The following is a 20000-nucleotide window of genomic DNA, read 5'->3' on the forward strand; positions in this document are numbered from 1 at the left end:
AATTCGTAACAACATTCCTTTTTTTCAAACTAAGAGCCAAGTAAGCGATTTCTGGAGCAAAAAAGAACTAATTATAAAACACAAAATTACAAAGTTCACCATGGGATTGAGAGAGAGAGAGAGAGAGAGAGAGAGAGAGAGAGAGAGAGAGAGAATCAAAGGAATACCTCGAAAGAAAATCCAATTCACAATAAAGTCGTCCTCCTCGTTTACGGTCGAACGGTCCCTTGGCACTTCAAAGAAAAGACGACTTCCATTTCTAATGTGGTTTGGCATCTTCTTCATGCACTCAGACGTGAAGCGACATCGCCCCCCCCTCCCCCCCGCCTTCCTCATCCCTTCCCCAACACCACACAGAAAAAGACAGGAATTAATGACCCTCACGAAATATTGGATTTCACATATCCACAGCCCTAAAACCTTTATCTTCTATTTTCGAGGGATTTTCTCTCTGGAGGAGGAATTGGTCCTTTTAGCTAAAAAAAAAAAAAAAGTCCTGTCTAGCAGCTCAAAATGGCATCAAAAGTAAAGGGGTCAAAATATGCATACAAAACGGAGAAAACTTTACTTTGGGAAGCAAAAATCTGTACAGGAGGTGCCATGGAATAGGATCTTTACTTTTGAGAAAAAGTTTTACAGGCAGTGGGGCATAATTGCGCTTTTGAAAGTGAAAGAAGCAGAGAACGGGGAGAACGGGTGCATTTCTGCAAGCAAATAATGCATTTTTTGAAGGCAAAATTTGCACTGAAAGTGGAGTAAGATCTCATTTTTGAAAGATATTTATGCTTAGGAAGTGGGACAAGAATGTGTTTTTTGAGAGAAAAAAAAATTCGAGAGCATGCACATAAGGTGGAGTCAGACTACTTTTGAAAGCAACATATGCACATAACGTTGAGTAAGAATGCTTCTGACGGAAAAAAATGTACATAATTTGGAATAAGACCATTTCTGATAGTGAATTATGCACGTATTATGGAGTTAGACTAAATTTGCGAGCAAGATATGTCAAGAAAGTCTACGGATGCCCATAACTGTGAGGAAAAAACTTGCCCAGAAACTGCAGCTTGGAACTGTACCCCGAGAAACTACAACAGACAGAGAATAAGGAAAGAAATTTACACTTTTTGAAACCACAACAGCTGCGTTTAAGGGGAAAAGAACTGACTCTGAGAAAAAAAAAAGAACTTGCCCAGAAAGTGCAGCTTGGAACTGTATCCAAGAACTGCAATACGCGGAGAATAAGGAAAGAAATTTACACTTTTCGAAGCCACAACAGCTGCACTTGGTGAGACAAGAGCTGACCAAAAAACCCAAAACTTGCCCAAAAAGTGCAGCTTCTAACTGTACCCAGAGAACTGCAATTGACAGAAAATAAGGAAAGGAATTTACACTTTTCAAAGCCACAACAGCTGCACAGGGAGGACCAAGAGGTGACTGTACTACGGAATGTGGAGCAGAAGCTGATCAGAATGTGCACTTGGGAGCAACAACGACGAGGCCCATTAGACGGATGGAATGCGAAATGTTGTTGTGTTGTGGGCGTCTCGGGGAAAATCCGAGGACGTCGGCCCTGCCCTTGTAGGACGCCACACCACGTGACATTAATGAGCATTATCCAAAAGAACGGCCCCCAAAATTGGAACCCGTTTAATGGACCTTTTCCTCATTACTTCGCCTTTGCAGTCATCGGCTTTTTCCTTGCAGTTCTTAGTCAGGATTCGATAACAGAGTGAGATTCGCAAGGTCGACTGGTACATATGGTACATATGTAAGTCTTTTAGACACACACACACACACACACACACACACACACACACATACATATATATATATATATATATATATATATATATATATATATATATATATATATATAGGATTATATAAATTAATTTGAAGTTTAAAACATGTAAATTTATACCCAGAATATAAATCATATTTTCACATCCAAACATGAAATGCATTATTCAAAAACCACCATCAGAAGTAAATAACGCATCAGCGAACACAAATTCGACTCCTTTACTCAAGATCAGGCGCGAAATATATACATGAAAATAAATAAATAAATAAAAACTTGTATAGATTATAATGAAACTGAATTATTCAAACTCCGATAAGAATTAATTACTGAATCTCCCCCTTGGACAATTTACATTCAAATTAGCATCGTGATATTTAATGACACACGTCAAAGACCATGACAGTACAATAATACTCGTTGGTTATTTGTTACCGAATGCATGACTGGGTGTCATTAACGAAAACTCTCTCTGTGTTTCCCACTACCTTCTGTTACTTCTTTCGAAATCTGAATTTCAAGTCAGTGGCCTCTACGAATTGAATTGAACTGAATATATAACTTAGGCCAATGGCCAAGCGCTGGAACCTATGAGGTCATTCAGCGCTGAAACGGAAATTGACAGTAAAAGGTTTGAAAGGTGCAACGGAAGGAAAACCTCGCAGTTGCACTATGAATCAATTGTTAGGATAGGGTGGAAAGTAAGATGGAAGAAAGAGAATAAGAAAGGAGGTACGGTCAAAGGAACGAAAGGGGTTGCAGCTAGGGGCCGAAGGCACGCTGCAAAGAACCTTAAGTAACGCCTACAGTGCACCGCATGAGGTGCACTGGCGGCACTATCCCCCTACGGGAAGCGGCCTCTACGGGCTTGTTCCATGTGGAAAGTGTTCATCTGAATAATAATAATAATAATATTAATAATGATAATAATAATATTCGATTTTTATCTATTCATTTATTCATTTAATTTATTTTTTCTTTTTTAATAAGTGATTTCTTCTTTCTGTATTTCCCATTACCTTCTCTTACTTCTTCCTAATGAACACCATATTCTTTGGAAGCTTGAATTTCAAGCCAGTGGCCTTTATGGGCTTGTTCCATATGAATAGTGTTCAACTCCTGAATAATAATATAATAATAATAATAATAATAATAATAATAATAATAATAATAATAATAATAATAATAACGTTATGTTTTCGCAGATTATTAATGTCACTTGGTACATTTATCGGAAAGTTCTTAGTATGTTGTTATCAGTCGGAATATTCCTTAGTGATGACTGCATTCAGATTTCAGTATCAGTAATATACAAAATTAATGGTACAGACTATAGACATACTGCGGAAGACAGAGAATAATAATAATAATAATAATAATAATAATAATAATAATAATAATAATAATAATAATAATAAATATTATTATTATTATTAACAAAGCAACTTCAACATTCCTGCCCATTCCCAACACCCCTATAATTATCACCACTACAGCAGTGCTTAAAAAAGGCGTTAAAATCCTTCCAGGCCTAATGGAATAGATCCTATGGCCCATTTTATTGGGAGCAATAAGAGTCCTAGCCTTCCAAGGAATCTTTAATGTGTTTTTAACTTCCTATATTAAGACTCGGGAAAAAAAAAAATGTTTACGGCTAACCAACACCGAAGGAAAGATCCTTCCAAAAAAAAAAGTATGAAAAAAAACTGGCTGCGGGACTAGTTTTTTCTTTTCTTGACCAGGCTCAGTAACAAGGGCCAAGTTCAATGGCTAATTTTGTATTTGCAAAGAAAAACCATTTACATTCCTGCTCTACCCCTTGCTGAGCCAATCTCTCTCTCTCTCTCTCTCTCTCTCTCTCTTCCACCTCTCTCTCTTGCCCATCGTCCAGCCCCTCTCCTTCCTTCCCCACTCCCCTCTCTCCCCTCCCCCATTTCCCCGCTCCTAGATGAGACATGTAACCGCATATGCTATTCCCACTTTAAAAATGAATCTTCCACGCTTGTCATATTATTATTATTATTATTATTATTATTATTATTATTATTATTATTATACATAAATAATAATAATAATAATAATCACTAATTATTATTATTATCATCATCATCATTATTTTATTTTATTGTAACTACTATTTACTTCAACTACTACTACTATAATAATAATAATAATAATAATAATAATAATAATAATAATAATAATAATAATAATAATAATAATAATAATAACAACAACAAACCTAGCATCAATAAAAAAATAATCACAAAAAAAAACCTCTGACACAGCAGCAACTCCCTCAATATAATAAAAAAAAACAGCACCACAAAGGCGGGTCAGACTTCAGAGAGGTCCCAATACTAATAATAATAATAATAATAATAATAATAAATAATAATAATAATAATAATAATATTTTGTTGAATATGATGGCAGCCTTGGTTGCATTATATCTTGTAGATTATTCGTTCAGCTCTTCTAATTAATCTACAAGATTAATGCAACCAAGGCTGCCATCATATTTAACAAAACACGTTTGAAAGAGGGCCTATACCCAAAATAATAAAATAATAATAATAATACCTACAAGGACAAATTTATCAACAATAAAAATATAAAAAAAACTCTGCACGACTCCCGAAAACATAATGAAAAAAAAAAAACACCCCACGGAGGGGGCTCAGACTTCCAAGAGGTCCCAATAATAATAATAATAATAATAATAATAATAATAATAATAATAATAATAATAATAATAATAATAATAAACTACAAGGACAAATTTAGCAACAATAACAAAAAATAAAAGAACAAAAAAGCCCCTGCACGACTCCCAAAAACATAATGTAAAAAAAAAATCACCCCACGGAGGCGGCTCAGACTTCAAAGAGGTCCCTCGCAGGTCGTAATGGAAATTTATTTGCGTCCGTGAGCTACGAACCTCTCGCGAAAAAAATATATAAGTTCCTAATTTCACTAAAAATGAAAAGTTGCTAATTAAAAAACATCCTTAATTCAAATTAAAAAAAATATATACTAGACAATATTGCCCTGCATTATTATTATTATTATTATTATTATTATTATTATTATTATTATTATTATTATTATTATTATTATTATAAGAACCATCCCTAAATAAAATAAAAAAATATATCCAGTCTAATATTATCCTATATAATAATAATAATAATAATAATAATAATAATAATAATAAATATAATAATATAGGATAATATTGGACTAGATATATTTATTATTATTATTATTATTATTATTATTATTATTATTATTATTATTATTATTATTATTATTATTATTATTATTATTATTATTATTATTATTATTATTATTATTATTACGCCGAAGATGAACCCTATTCTTAGGACAAGCTCATCACAGGGGCCATTAACTTGAAATTCAAGCTTCCAAAGAATATTATTATTATTATTATTATTATTATTATTATTATTATTATTATTATTATTATTATTTTATTATTATATATTCAGAAGGTGAACCCTATTCCTATGGAACAAGCTCATCGCAGGGGCCCCTGACTTAAAATTCCAGCTTCCAAAGAATATGGAGTTCACTTGAAAGAAGTAACAGAAGGGAATATGAATACAGAAAGAAGACATCAGTTTTGGAAATGAATAAATAAGTTAAGAAATTAATTAATAATAAAAAGATGTAAATTCCAGTATATTGTTACAATACAAGAATTGCTTAATAAGGTAATAATGCATTGCATCTTCACTTGAACTTCTGAGGTTCCATTTGCGCAATATATGTAATTCAAATATAATTACATGGTCCTCCTGTGAGCACTGGAGCCTGAATCGATAACTGATGAGAACTGACACAATAAATTATTCGTCGCTGCGAAAATAATTGTTCCGCTTTAATTAAAACTCTCCGAGATCCAGATTACCTAACAATTGGGACGGAATCATTTTTAAGCGATATAACAGAATTTTCTCTCTCTCTCTCTCTCTCTCTTAAAAATCCACTCTGCATCTAATGACCCAAGACGCTAATCAGTAGAAAGGTTGGCTGTCGATTGATGTAGGTTGCATTGGGCTCACACACACACACACACACACACACACAGAGAGAGAGAGAGAGAGAGAGAGAGAGAGAGAGAGAGAGAGAGAGAGAGAGAGAGAGAGATTCTTCGTGTTCATGATTTCAGGAGAGAGTTTTATCGCATGGCGCAATGCAGAGCTCAACTTGAGAGATGTCACGGACATAAATGATCGAAGAGACGCGTCTGTTTGTTTGTGCGTTTCTTCCTGCTGGTGTCAGCATGTATAATTATAAGTATACATACTTATCTGCATACTTATATGTATACATATATGTATACTTCTATGCACACATACTTATAAGTATGTATAATTATATGTATACTTATACGTAGAAAAGTAGTTGCCTTTCGTGACTGATGACGATTACATTCAATTTAAATAATAATAATAATAATAATAATAATAATAATAATAATAATAATAATAATAATAATGGATTCATCAACATAACCTTAAATTTTGAGAATCTAGTTAAACCTCTCTCTCTCTCTCTCTCTCTCTCTCTCTCTCTCTCTCTCTCTCTCTCTCTCTCTCTCTCTCTCTCTTATGAAAATATAAAAATAATCTGTAGCAAACCAAGTTACGGAGAAACTCATAAACTCATCCTCGGGGAAAAAAATGAGAAAAAAATATCCTTCACGAAGTACCTCAGCCGAAAAGGAAAAGCATTGTAAGTATACTCCGACAAAACGCGTAAGTCTTCCTTTTTATTTTATTTTATTTTATTTTATTTTTTTTTTTGAGAATTTAAAGAGACCAAAATAAAATTAAAATTATATGTTTCTTGAAATGCAAGTTGTCACGTAGATGGATCTAAGGATGAGGGAAAGATATTAAAAAAAAAAAAATTCTTAGAGTAGTTTAATAAAATTTTTTTTTTTCTTACAATACAGTTAACTGTTCCCTTTAGAGAGAGAGAGAGAGAGAGAGAGAGAGAGAGAGAGAGAGAGAGAGAGAGAGAGAGAGAAACATTTTCCCAAATACGTTAGCCTTTTTCTTTTAGCTCTGTGTGTGTGTGAGAGAGAGAGAGAGAGGGAGAGAGATTTCTCCCAGAATACATTTACCCTCTTCATATACGTAAGAGAGACATTTTTCGCAGAATACTTAACTTATTTAACTTATTCATTTAGAGAGAGAGAGAGAGAGAGAGAGAGAGAGAGAGAGAGAGAGAGAGAGAGAGAGAGATTTCCCAGAATACATTTACCCTCTTCATATACGTAAAGAGACATTTTTCGCAGAATGCTTAACTTATTCATTCAGCTGAGAGAGAGAGAGAGAGAGAGAGAGAGAGAGAGTATTCACTTACAGGAAAAGACAAAGCGTCGAAGAACATGATTTTTTGGGTGAAAACATGAAACTATACAAATTTAGACTATTTACGAAACAAAGGCAAAATATACAACAAATAACGAGCGCTAAAAAAATCTAAACAGGTTGAGAAAAAAAGTTCATCTAATTAAAGCAACGTAATTAACGCCGTCCAAACGGAAGACAAATTACGCAATGTATTACGGGATAAGAGAGGCATTACGCGTTTCATTAATTACATCTGAAACTGCTGTGTAATTCTTAAATTCCAATTAGGCCTAAATAATGTAATTCAGAATATAACCTGAATTACATTATAAGAATACTTCTTTGGCTTGTATATGTTATATACATATACATAAGCATAATGTATATAGGCTATATGTATATATATATATATATATATATATATATATATATATATATATATATATATATATATATATACATATAAATACTCTGGCTATAACCAAAAATTTTATAGCAACTGATGTACTTCTCGATGTATGGGTCTGGTCTAATTGAATTAACGAATTGTCTCTACCGGGAAAAAAAACCATTAGGACAATTAGGCCTATGGGGTTTTTGCTCAACTGACAAATACAACGCTCATCAAAGGGTTGGCTTACGACGTTAAACATCAAAGAGTCGACGCCTAAGATGATTTACAGCAAATTATTATTATTATAAAACACTTTCACCAGACCACTGAGTTGATTATCAGCTCTCGCAGGGCTGGCCCGAAGGATTTGTTTTTACTTATACTTATTTATTTTTTATATTTTGTCAATTAAGTTATGATTTTTCAACGATTCGGCGTCGAAGAAGATGCTTTAACTTAGTAACTGAGATTCGTTGCTTAGGATTCTTATAAGTATTCAAGAATCTTTACTGACAACAAAAAACAGTGGCTGAGGTAACCGGAAAATGTTGCTTGAAATACTTTACACACGAGAATCGTCAGTGAAGATTCTAACTTAAGAGAATCGTTGCTCAAGATGCTGAGAATCATTGAAGAATAAATTGCACGAGAGCGTAATAAACTTCAAAAAGAAATGGAAAACTTTGAAGTCCTGATGATTTACCGTCAGAAGACTCAGCCTCACTTAGGCCTACGTCACAAGAGGCATCTGAAAAAGAACTTAATTCGCACATTTACATGAAAAGGGGTTACCTATTAGACTAAGGATAAATTATTATTATTATTATTATTATTATTATTATTATTATTATTATTATTATTATTATTATTATTATTCAGAAGATGAACTTGATTCATAAGGAACAAGCCCACACAAGGGAGACTGACTTGAAATTCAAGTTTCCACAGAATATGGTGTCTATTAGAAAGAAGTAACAAAAGGTATTGGGAAATACAGAAAGAAAAGACCACTTATTAAAAAAAAAAAAAAAAAAATTAACAAATTAATATATAAATAGATAAAAGTTAGATAACGTAGTCCCGAGTCTCCATACCACCTGCATATATAAAGCAATACAGAAGTATAAAGTTTCCGCCGGTCGGGTGGTTAAAGTTACTGTTTATCGCCGTTTCTAGACCAGGCCGCGGTTCGAATCCTGGCCAGCGCTGAAGCACTTATTAGTTATAATTCCGCTTTGGGCGTCAGTTATTTCCAAGGTAAGGTGAAATGTATATTAAGCGATATTTGTGGCTTAATATTTGTTAATATTTGAAAAAGGCATCCGTGTATAAGTGACAAAAATCATATATACGTTTTTCGAGGTGACTTTCATTAGTATTCAACCCAGGAGAGAAAAAACAAAAAGAATAAAGATTTACATACCAAATTTACAATTGAAAATTATTTTTCGAAAGTGACAGTCTTAAGCAAAGACTTCTTTTCCGAAAAAAAAAAAAAGTTCCATGGAAGCTAAAAGACCAAAATCAGCGAGAGGCTGAATCTTAATTTAGGCCTAAGTCTTCACGAGGGAGCAGTAAAAACAGCTACCTAACCAGTGCTATGGGACTTCCACACCTACTGGCTATAAAACCTTAACATCCATTAAATAAAGGTAAAAAAAAAAACTCCCTTATGGTTAAATAAACGTCCACCAAACTCGATTACATATAGAAAATAAAAAAAAAAGTCACTTATGGTTAAATAAACATCTGCCAAACTCGATAACACATAAAAAACTACCTTACGTTAAATAAACGTCTACCAAACTCGATTGCACATAAAAAATATAAAAAACTCCCTTATGGTTAAATAAACATCTGCCAAACTCGATTAAACAAAAAAACTCCCTTACGATTAAATAAACGTCTACCAAAGTCGACTGCACATCTAAAATAATAAAAACACCCTTAGGGTTAAATAAACATCTGCCAAACTCGATTAGGCTACACATCTAAAAAAAACACTTCCCTTTTGGTTAAATAAACGTCTGCCAAACTCGAGTACACTTCTAAAAAAAAAAAAACTCCTTAATGGTTAAATGACCATCTGCCAAACCATATTACACATTTGAAAAAAATGAAAACAACCTCCATTATGGTTAAATAAACATCTACCAAACTCGATTACACATAAAAAAAAACATGAAAATGATGACAGTAATTATGCCAAAATTTTATTTCCGATATGCAGGTTTTTCTATTACTCAGTTTTTACAAGAGTCCACTGCGACGGCAATACAAATAATCCATAACTTGCCCAGGCCCGACAAGCAAAGACGCCTGAAAGAAAACCTGCTTGTTTACTTCATACACAAATGATGGATCTCTCCGGAAAAGTTCACTGACCTAAGCAGTACCTGGTAATAAATAGACAGTGGGTAGTCGCAGTCATTTGCAGGAGGATATATATATATATATATATATATATATATATATATATATATATATATATATATATATATATATATATATATATATATAATATAAAGTAATAAACACACAATCACGTGTGGAACAAAAATAAATTTCTGACTCGGCAGCGCCTTTGCCTTTCAACTGAAAAACCTGGGTTCGATTCCGACGTGAGTTATATATAAAGTATATAAAAACTGATCTTTCAAGAGAAAGGCTAATGGCTGGCTTGAATGAAGTATGCCTGGTGTGGACCTCCTGATCCGCCCAACCAACATTAACAGATCGAGAGAGAGAGAGAGAGAGAGAGAGAGAGAGAGAGAGAGAGAGAGAGAGAGTGACCACAGCGGTGCAAATAAAAATGCAGATTACGTACGAGAGACCGGAGCTGAATTCAAATAAAAGAGACTATATAGTTTCTCTTCCAGCCAGCTAGCCAGCCAGTCAGAGCGACTGGCCACAAGCAAGCAAGCACGCAGCCAAGCAACATCAACGAAGCATAAGGGAATGTCCATCGATTTCTTTTAACTTAGCGAATTACAGCCGTTGCAACTGTGCATCTAATCAAATGGATCGGTTTGAACATTCGTATATCACACAGTCTTTTGTAAAAGCATGGTTACTGGTATTATAGCTCTGTAAAATCAATTATCTCTCTCTCTCTCTCTCTCTCTCTCTCTCTCTCTCTCTCTCTCTCTCTAACATATATATATATATATAAATATATATATATATATATATATATAAATATATATATATATATATATATATATATAGAGAGAGAGAGAGAGAGAGAGAGAGAGAGAGAGAGAGAGAGAATATCTGCACAAGAATATCAAGTCGTCTTTAAATGCGCCACTGACTCGAACGCTAGCTACTGAAAAACCATTTCAGTGGACAATTAATGGTTTTATTATCAGTTTACGACAGGTTTCTTTAAAAAAAAAAAGCCCCGTTACTTTCAACATAAAAAAAAAAAGGTATCCGAGGAAATATATAAATGTGTCTTTGTCTGTTTGTTTGTCTGTCTGTCTGTCTTTAAACGTCTGAAATGAAACAAACAATATATAAAACACGCCACAAGGTTAACGAGTTACCTTTCTGGGTTTATCTCCATTTGATTATGGGTGCTCCAATTTGTTTCTGCCTCGCTGGATTTCTCTCTCTCTCTCTCTCTCTCTCTCTCTCTCTCTCTCTCTCTCTCTCTCTCTCGCATATATACACACATATATATAGGCCTATATACATATATCTATGTATATATATTATATATACATATATATATGTATATTTCTCTCTTCTATATCTCTCTCTCTATATATCTCTCTCTCTCTCTCTCTCTCTCTCTCTCTCCTTCCCATACCTTGTTAGGTAGAGTTCCACATACTAAACTTCGTTAGTCTTCGCGAAAGTCTTTCACCCGGCGTAGAGGGGGAAAAAAAAAGACCCACTCTCTGATCATAAATACATAAGACAGAAGGCAAAAACGAAATCAAACTAAGACACAGATAAATAAAAGAAATAAAAGCCCCCTTTCCGCTCATTACCTACAAGGTTTAATCCCGGTCTAGACCGTTGGTCTAATCTACCTTCCGGTCGATTTGCGAATCGGTCTAAAGAATTTGGACAATGGTAGGGGAGAGTTATTCCGCGTCGACTTCCACCGAGTAGATTCTCTCTCTCTCTCTCTCTCTCAGAAGGTCGAAATCACTGTCGAATAAAAGGTGGGGCCAATTTCGCCCAGATTAAGATAGGACTCGGCGAAGAGAGGTGAAGGCGACGGTTCGTTTTAAAATAACATTTACGGTCGTCTTAACTCTCTCTTTAATCCTCCTTCTATCCAACGTAATTACCAGCGTCTTCTGGTCGTATAATTTACCCTTCAGTGGAATGTGAGACATCCGTGTCATAACTGAATTAACCAACGTACATATAAAAATCCTTAGTACCGTAATTACCGCGTGAGGGTAGAGATGGAAGAATAAGTCAAAATAAAAAAAAAAACATCAACAATTTAATATACAATACGATGGTGCAAATGTTACTGCGGCATGCTTTGAATAAAAATAATCATTTGAAAAATTGCCAGAGAAAAATTAAGGCTGTGACAATACAATGTAAGGTAAAAATTCTATCTTGCTTAAAAACTGTGGTGTGTGTGTTATATATATATATATATATATATATATATATATATATATATATATATATATATATATATATATATATATATATATATATATATATATATATATAATACTATATATATATATATATATATATTATATATGTATATATATATATATATATATATATATATATATATATATATATATATATATATATATATATATATATATATATATATATATATATATATATTATTCTTTTAACGTGCTTTTATTCCCATTTTTGTATGGGGTAAGCACGATGCTATATATATATATATATATATATATATATATATATATATATATATATATATATATATATATATATATATATATAATAAAAGAAAACGAAATTATTCAGTTTTTAATTCTGCGTCGCTTATGATTTTTGGCCCACTAAAGTAAGTTTTTGTTAGTTTTGTTTATCTGTGTTCCTTGAGGGCTGAACTTGGGTCTTTTCTTCCCTTAAAAGGGTTGTTGTAAACGAACAGACAGTCACCCAAGGAAGTGTTTTTATCTGTTCACGTTTGACGGTGATTTGGCTGTTCGTCGCCCGTTAGTTCTCGTTTCCGCTGGTGACGTAGGGACATATTGAGTGTCACAATAACGGCTCCCTTTAGAGAGGTTTTCAGCATCCATATTCTCTGACGGCTTGTGGCAGTTTGCTGTAGTATTTTGACAGTGCCCTCGACGTTTTGCTGCAGGTGGCATTTTGGATGTGCTGTTCCTTGCCAACCCCTGTGAACAGTCTTGTTTCTGGCGTCTGTGCAGTTTGTGCAAGGGGCCCTGTGAAGCCCTTCCTTGCATTTAGCCTACGTAGTTTTGGAGGCGAGACTCGCCTCGTCGTCATCTGTCTTTGCACTTAGCCTGCTGAACCTCTGGAGTCGTTAAGGTGCCTCCCAGGGGCGTAGGAAAGGGTAAGATCCCAGACCCTGTGTGCTTGTTATAATCATTCTTACCCTAAAGGGCGACCTGTGTTGCATGCCTTCTGCGTTGTGGCGCATTAGTGGAATTTGTCATAAGGGGCGACACTTCGCTGCGTGGTCATAAAGGACGATTTTGCATCAGCCTTTGTGTTGAAGGGATTACGATTAGTTACCGTCCATGCGGTGATGAGTATTTCTTAATGATCTCTGATGAAGTATGTTTATTTTGTACTTAACTCTGTAAATTATGCTTTATCTCCGTCTAATTCCTTTCACCTTTACTTCACTGTGCTAGTCAGTTAAGCGAATGTTTGTTTTTAGCATTGTAATTATGTATTTTTCTTCCTAAAGTACACTCTTCAAGGGATCTCTTTGTAATCTGAAGGTGCTCGTTGTAATAAAGATTTGTTTTAGTGTCTCTGTATCCTTCCCTTTGAATAAATACTTGAACTGTTCTTAGTCTTGTTTATAAATGTAAATTTGTGTGTATATGTTGTGTATATATAATTAGCAATGTGTGCGCGCGCGCGAGTTTGAATACCCGGGGAAAAATTCTCAGAAAATATTTAAGTATATATAACTGTAGTATTTGCAACGGCAAAGCGTGATGAAATAGTGTAGGGATATTAACGTAATAATAATAATAATAATAATAATAATAATAATAATAATAATAATAATAATAATAATAATAATAATAATAATACCTACAAATCATTACCGGAGATAATGCAACAATTACGATAGGATAAACTGTAAGGCAAGTTCATTTTGAAAAAAAAAACTAACCCTCTTTTGAAACAAAATGAACTCCGGATGCAGGTCACTAACATGTAAAAAAAAATTCAAGATCCAATATACCGAAATAAATTTATTTTGCAAAAAACCCTTAATTAACTCTTGCCTAAATAATATTAGTTGAATGTGGATACGAGCTTGAAATGCATTAAACCCTCTGTCAACTCTTACCCTAATAATGATGATAATAATAATAACTGTAAATTGTGAAAATGAACTTGCAATGTATAAGGAAAAACAATCCTTTCCGACCCCTACCTGTAAATGCACGTATATTCAATACGATGGTAGCTGTACGGGAGTACATACTCGTAACTTTGCACGAACACAAATACTTGGCATACTGTAGTTTTATTCTTTTCCTGAAAGAGGATTTTTAGACTACAACTGACTACCAGAGTCTAATGAAGGCTTGTAGTCTACCTTGTCAACGCCGTGGTAGCAATTTGCCTACTTCTAACTTACAATTGAGTCAGAGTCTATATAAAATTGTTACTACTGAACTTTCCTCGAGTGCTGCTATAAATGTACTATTGAATATTTTTTTGAGAATATTTTGGAAAAAGGTTATACTTAAATCTTGGGGATGGACGCTTTCTCGACAAGGTAGCTAGCCAATTACCTACATCAGTAGTACTAAACTGCGGCCAAAGAACATTTCAATATTTTGTAGCAATCTAAAGCATTTTTACAGCAACTTATATCAACCAGAAAAATAAATTCATTTCAAAATTCCACGCACTACGAACTTAGACACTACAGCTCATGACAACTGCGGGATCAGATATATACAACTCAATCTTTTTCTTTCACAAGCCAACAAACAGGCAATACCTCTATTAACAGCCAGGCCAAGCTTCTATAATAAGTGACACTTCGACGCCTCTCTTACATACTTCCAAGAAATCAGAGGATTATAAAAAAGCAGCAGCCAGCCAGACGCAACAAGACAAAATAAAACACTCTCTTTCAAATGCCGCTCAGCAGCAGTTCGCTGGATAAACAAAAAAAATATATGGCTACAGATTTAATGCTGTAAAAAAAATTGTTACCTTTTCCAAAAGTTTCTCTTTCTGGCTGCCGAAGCCATGGCTATAGGCCTAGTACTATATGGCCACTGAGCGCTGAGTGCGCCCCACCTTTTCCGTTATGGATCTTCTCTCTCTCTCTTTAGAATTATTTTTCCCACCTTTGCTTTGCTTCCGGTAATATCGGTGGTAACAATATATCACCAGAAAGTGGCGGCGCACTATAGGGTACCCGAATACAATCCTCTCAACAGAATGAAGGGTGGCGCACGGAAGAGAGAGACCGCTATTCAACAGTGGTTCTAATGGGTTAACACTGGCGGGGATGAGCACAACCTAACACCCGAAAAAAAAAAAAAACAGGCACGAATTTTTTTTTCTATTTGAATTTGGTGAAACAATAACAATTTCGGTATCAACAAACACTGCAAACGAACGCAACTGTGCATGCAAGTACTTCCCCCCCGCACCCGCCCCCACAAACACCTGCTTTGCGGCCATATTTCACACAGACACAAACACTAGATTCCAAAGGTCGACTGAACACTATTTTCATCATCAGTTGCGGGTTTGGTATACTGAATTTTGAAATTAAAACATGAGTAAAGAGAATGAACAGTTTTTGCTTACACTTGGCGAATGTAGATATGTATACATACATATATATATATATATATATATATACATACATATATATATATATATATATATATATATATATATATATATATATATATATATATATTAGTACGTTCACTGTATTCATACACAACCATGGGGTTTTAGATTAACGGAAAAAATCAAATAAAACAAATTATCTCAAAATTATTGAGGAAGGTTGGGTAGGAAGTGGTAGGGACAATTGAGGCACTGTTTAGCATTCATAAATCAGTCACAAACACTCGTAAAAATACGTGTCTTTTGTGAATCATTCAAAGGTCACTTTGAGAGAGAGAAAAAGAGTGAGAGAGCGCTGGAAGAAACTGGAGCCTTCTTGTAAACCCGGCGTCGACGAAATATATTCAACAAGAATAAATAAAAATATTGTTGAAATCTATGGAGTCTTTGATACACTGAAACACAACACAGAAAACTTCACATAGGCCTGATCGCTAAAACCGAGAACTTTTCACTAAAAACACATCAAAGCAATCATAGTTTCAATCCTTTTTCCTCTTCCTCACTCCCCCCCTCCCCCACTTTCTCTCTCCGAACACCTCATCGCCATTAAGAAACTCACTGAAATTTACGATCATTCTCGATTTTTTTCCTCTTGCCATCTTTACTTTTAACAGCGTCATGATACGGACGGACAAAACAGACCGACTCACAGACAGATATACAGAGACGGAGGAAACGTCACATGGCGTGTCGCCGAAGCACTGACACGCTCGCTCGCGCCCTGCATCTCGTATCAAAAGGGCCCTGCATGTTTAAAACACGAGGAGAGATCTAAATAAAAGGACCACAGCCACAGCGCCGCCGAGGTGAAGGCGAGCGCAGCTCTCTTACCCGAACGAAAACAGGCTCCACACACACTACCTTACAGCTGCCATAACACGCAGCAACTGACTCGAGGTAGCTCGCTCCTCACACACGCACACACAGACACACAAACGCACACACATACATACATACACATACATACAGACAAACTCATACACGCACGCACATACACACACACACAAGTAACGGAGCACAGGTAAGAAGAAACAAGTTAATGAAAATCTATCTTGGGCTCCCTGGCTTGTGTATACCACTCGTGCTGCGGGTGCGTTCGTTTTGAATGAGTTAATTGAGAAACACTTGGGGAAAAAGTGCAGCACCGCACTACTACAATTACTACGCTGCTTTCTCTCGATCTCCTTCCTCCTCCTCATCCTCCTGCTATATAGTCCTTCCCATGCCGGAGTGAGCAGAACAAACGACATGCTGCTTTCTCGGTCTGTGCTTTGCTGGGATCGTAATAACATTTGTCGTCGGGGTTCGAGTTGGAACGAACTCTATATCCAAACCATGTTCGTGCTTACGTCTACGTCTGTACTGACGTTTAAGAGAATGGTTTGTTACAAAAATTTACGCTTAACATTATACATATATATATATATATATATATATATATATATATATATATATATATATATATATATATATATATGTGTGTGTGTGTGTGTGTGTGTGTGTGTGTGTGTGTGTGTGTGTGTGTGTTTAAAATCAATTAGCTATTTACGAATAGAATTGTTTTCAGTTCGATAACACATAGCACTTTCCAGTTCTACTCTCTCTCTCTCGGCTACGCTTCAGAGGAGGCTCCGAGGAGTATCCTCCCCCACCCCTCCGCCTCCTACGCCGGAGAAATCCTTGAACGGTGCTTCAACAATAGCCATAAATACCTTCGTAATGGGGTTTTAATGTCCTATCATCAATGACTTTACAGCGCTTGGGCACAGCCGACAAAGGGATAATTAGGCCTAGGCTCCTCCCACGGTGAAGGGGGAGGAGATGGCCTTCCTTCTCCAGTGTTCCAGTGTTGATGAACTCGATACACGCCGAAAGGATCATGATAACGCAAAACTAATTTCTTGTTTCACCGGCCATGTTTATATATGGTCGCTCGCTCGCATTCTTTAGAGGCTGAAGAGCGTAAGGGGGTAGGGTGGATGGTGGTGGAAGGGAGGGGATGGGGTGGAGGTGGTGGGGAAGAGGTAATCCACACACTTTACTATTTATGGGTTTTCTTTCTTTAAAAAACCTGACGGCGTCGATTACCATAGACGACGCGACGCCAGTTGATAGTAATTTATGAATGAATCATTCACTCTCTTGTATTCTTGAAGTAATGACTGTTACTCCTGCAGACACGGAGGACGAATTTCAAAAATTATGCCACATTTACAGAGCCAAAAGTAAGTTCTTCCAAAATTATAAAAGAGGATTTGAAACTACGGGAATATTCAAAGCAGACTGATTGATTGATCTGTGGTCACTTAAACCTACCGGTGCTTCAAAGAAACTGACTAAATAAATAGTTTAAAAGCAAATTTTCATAATATATATATATATATATATATATATATATATATATATATATATATATACAGATATGGAAAATACAGATATATATAAAATGTATATATATATATATATATATATATATATATGTGTGTGTGTGTGTGTGTGTGTGTGTTTGTGTGTGTGTGTGTTTGTGTGTGTGTGTGTGTTTATACAGATATGGATATATATATATGAATGTGTGCACTGTATATATATATATATATATATATATATATATATATATATATATATATACAGATCATATAAGCAAATACGTATATACTGAACAATGCCTTCTGATAGCTTAGTAACTACGTTATGCACGTATGTAAGACGTAAACATTTTACATTTCCAACTCAATAAAAAAAAAAAAAAAGCGTCCTTGGCTAAGGGAGGTTCAAGTTTGTTGACATGGAAGCCGACGCCCTCTTCTCCGAGGAGAGAATTCACCTCTAAAGAATGAAAACATAATGGAGGCCATTTGAAAATTCTTCTCCTCTAGAATTAGTGGCTGAGAAATAACAAATAACAAGACTCGCGCGAAAGTCTCCTTTTGTAATGTAGATTCAAGTTCGTTCAACCCATGGGCACCCCCAGAGGGCCATGATCGGGCCACAGAATGGGCCCGGAAGGTTTACGTAAGATTACATGGGACCAGGGTGGGCCCACAATAGTGATCCAGAGTTCTGCAAATACTTGAATATTTAGAGTGAGAAATAAGTTTGAAATTCCAGTCTCCAATGATTCGTCCTCAAATATCAAGCAAATCAGAGTATATAGAATAAACAAAAATTATACATATAAAATATATATATATATATATATATATATATGTATATATATATATATATGTATATATATATATATATATATATATATATATATATATATATATATATATATATATATATATATATATATATATATATATAAAGTCTTTCAAAAGAAGGCATCGTGCTTACCCCATACAAAAATGGGAAAAAGCACGTTAAAAGAAGAAGAAGAAGAAGAAGATATATATATATATATATATATATATATATATATATATATATATATATATATATATATATATATATATATATATATATATATATATATATATATATATATATATATATATATATATATATATATATATATATATATAAATGGTAACTTTTAAATTACCCGCCTTTTTGATAACGTAAACGTGTGATAGAAAGAGAAAAATCTTAGAAGCTGATAAAGTCCCTTCTCTAAGCAATTGTTTGGTAAACGAATTCTATGGAAGATTTAAATCTTAATCTTAGCCTGGGGCAGATTTATATATTATATGTACATAATATCGTAATATATATATACATATATATGTGTGTGTATAATATATATATATATATATATATATATATATATATATATATATATATGTATGTATACATACATACATATACATACAAATATAAGTTTAAATATGTATATATATACATAAACACAGACACACACACAAACAATATTCCCAACAGGACGGCCCTCTCTTTGACTTTTTCCAACCTAAGCCTTATAAAAAAAACAAAATTAAAATAAAATATGGGTTAGGGGTGGGGAGAGGAGAGGAAAATTGGTGGGATTTAACCCACACGCCAATAGGGATAAGCTATTCCTTTTTATTCCTGTATATGCCCGTGTGTGTATGTGTGTGTGTGTGAGTGAGTACGTATGTGAGGGGGCGTATAATAAGCTGAATTACGTCTTAAACGTACAAACGGATGCCGCTGTACTTAAATGGAATCATGGTTTGAATTCCTAACGTAACTTTCTCTCTCCGAGTCAGAGGAGGAAGTGTGGCTCTTTCGATGAGAGTCATTGTCAGAATCACTGTCATTGTCTGTGATTCCCCCGTCGCATTATTTGATCATTTTCTTCTTCTTGTTGTTCTTCTTCTTCTTCTTCTTTTTCTTCTTTGAAGAGGAGACCGTTTTCGACTCAGTAATCTCGCCCAGTCGCGTC

The 20000-nt window shown here is 34.5% G+C and overlaps 1 protein-coding gene across 15 annotated transcripts in view; it reads right to left on the reverse strand.

Annotated features, from left to right (window-relative positions):
* The window catches only part of dnc (phosphodiesterase dunce), an 878593-nt gene that overhangs the window by 488827 nt on the left and 369766 nt on the right, over window positions 1-20000 (reverse strand). The window contains exon 1 of one of the 15 annotated variants that reach the window (XM_067105649.1): window positions 16469-16547. The exons of 12 other annotated variants lie outside the window; for them this stretch is intronic. Coding sequence is in view for 1 of the 3 variants with exons in the window: in XM_067105664.1 (XP_066961765.1) it covers window positions 14981-15018 (38 nt within the window). In the remaining 2 variants the exon portion in view is untranslated. Of the gene's footprint in view, window positions 1-14980; window positions 15034-16468; window positions 16548-20000 lie in introns of those variants that run through there. 2 more of the 15 variants (XM_067105662.1, XM_067105664.1) reach the window with 2 other exon arrangements.

Source organism: Macrobrachium rosenbergii, chromosome 6 (genome assembly GCF_040412425.1).
Source record: "Macrobrachium rosenbergii isolate ZJJX-2024 chromosome 6, ASM4041242v1, whole genome shotgun sequence".
Classification (NCBI taxonomy): domain Eukaryota; kingdom Metazoa; phylum Arthropoda; class Malacostraca; order Decapoda; family Palaemonidae; genus Macrobrachium; species Macrobrachium rosenbergii.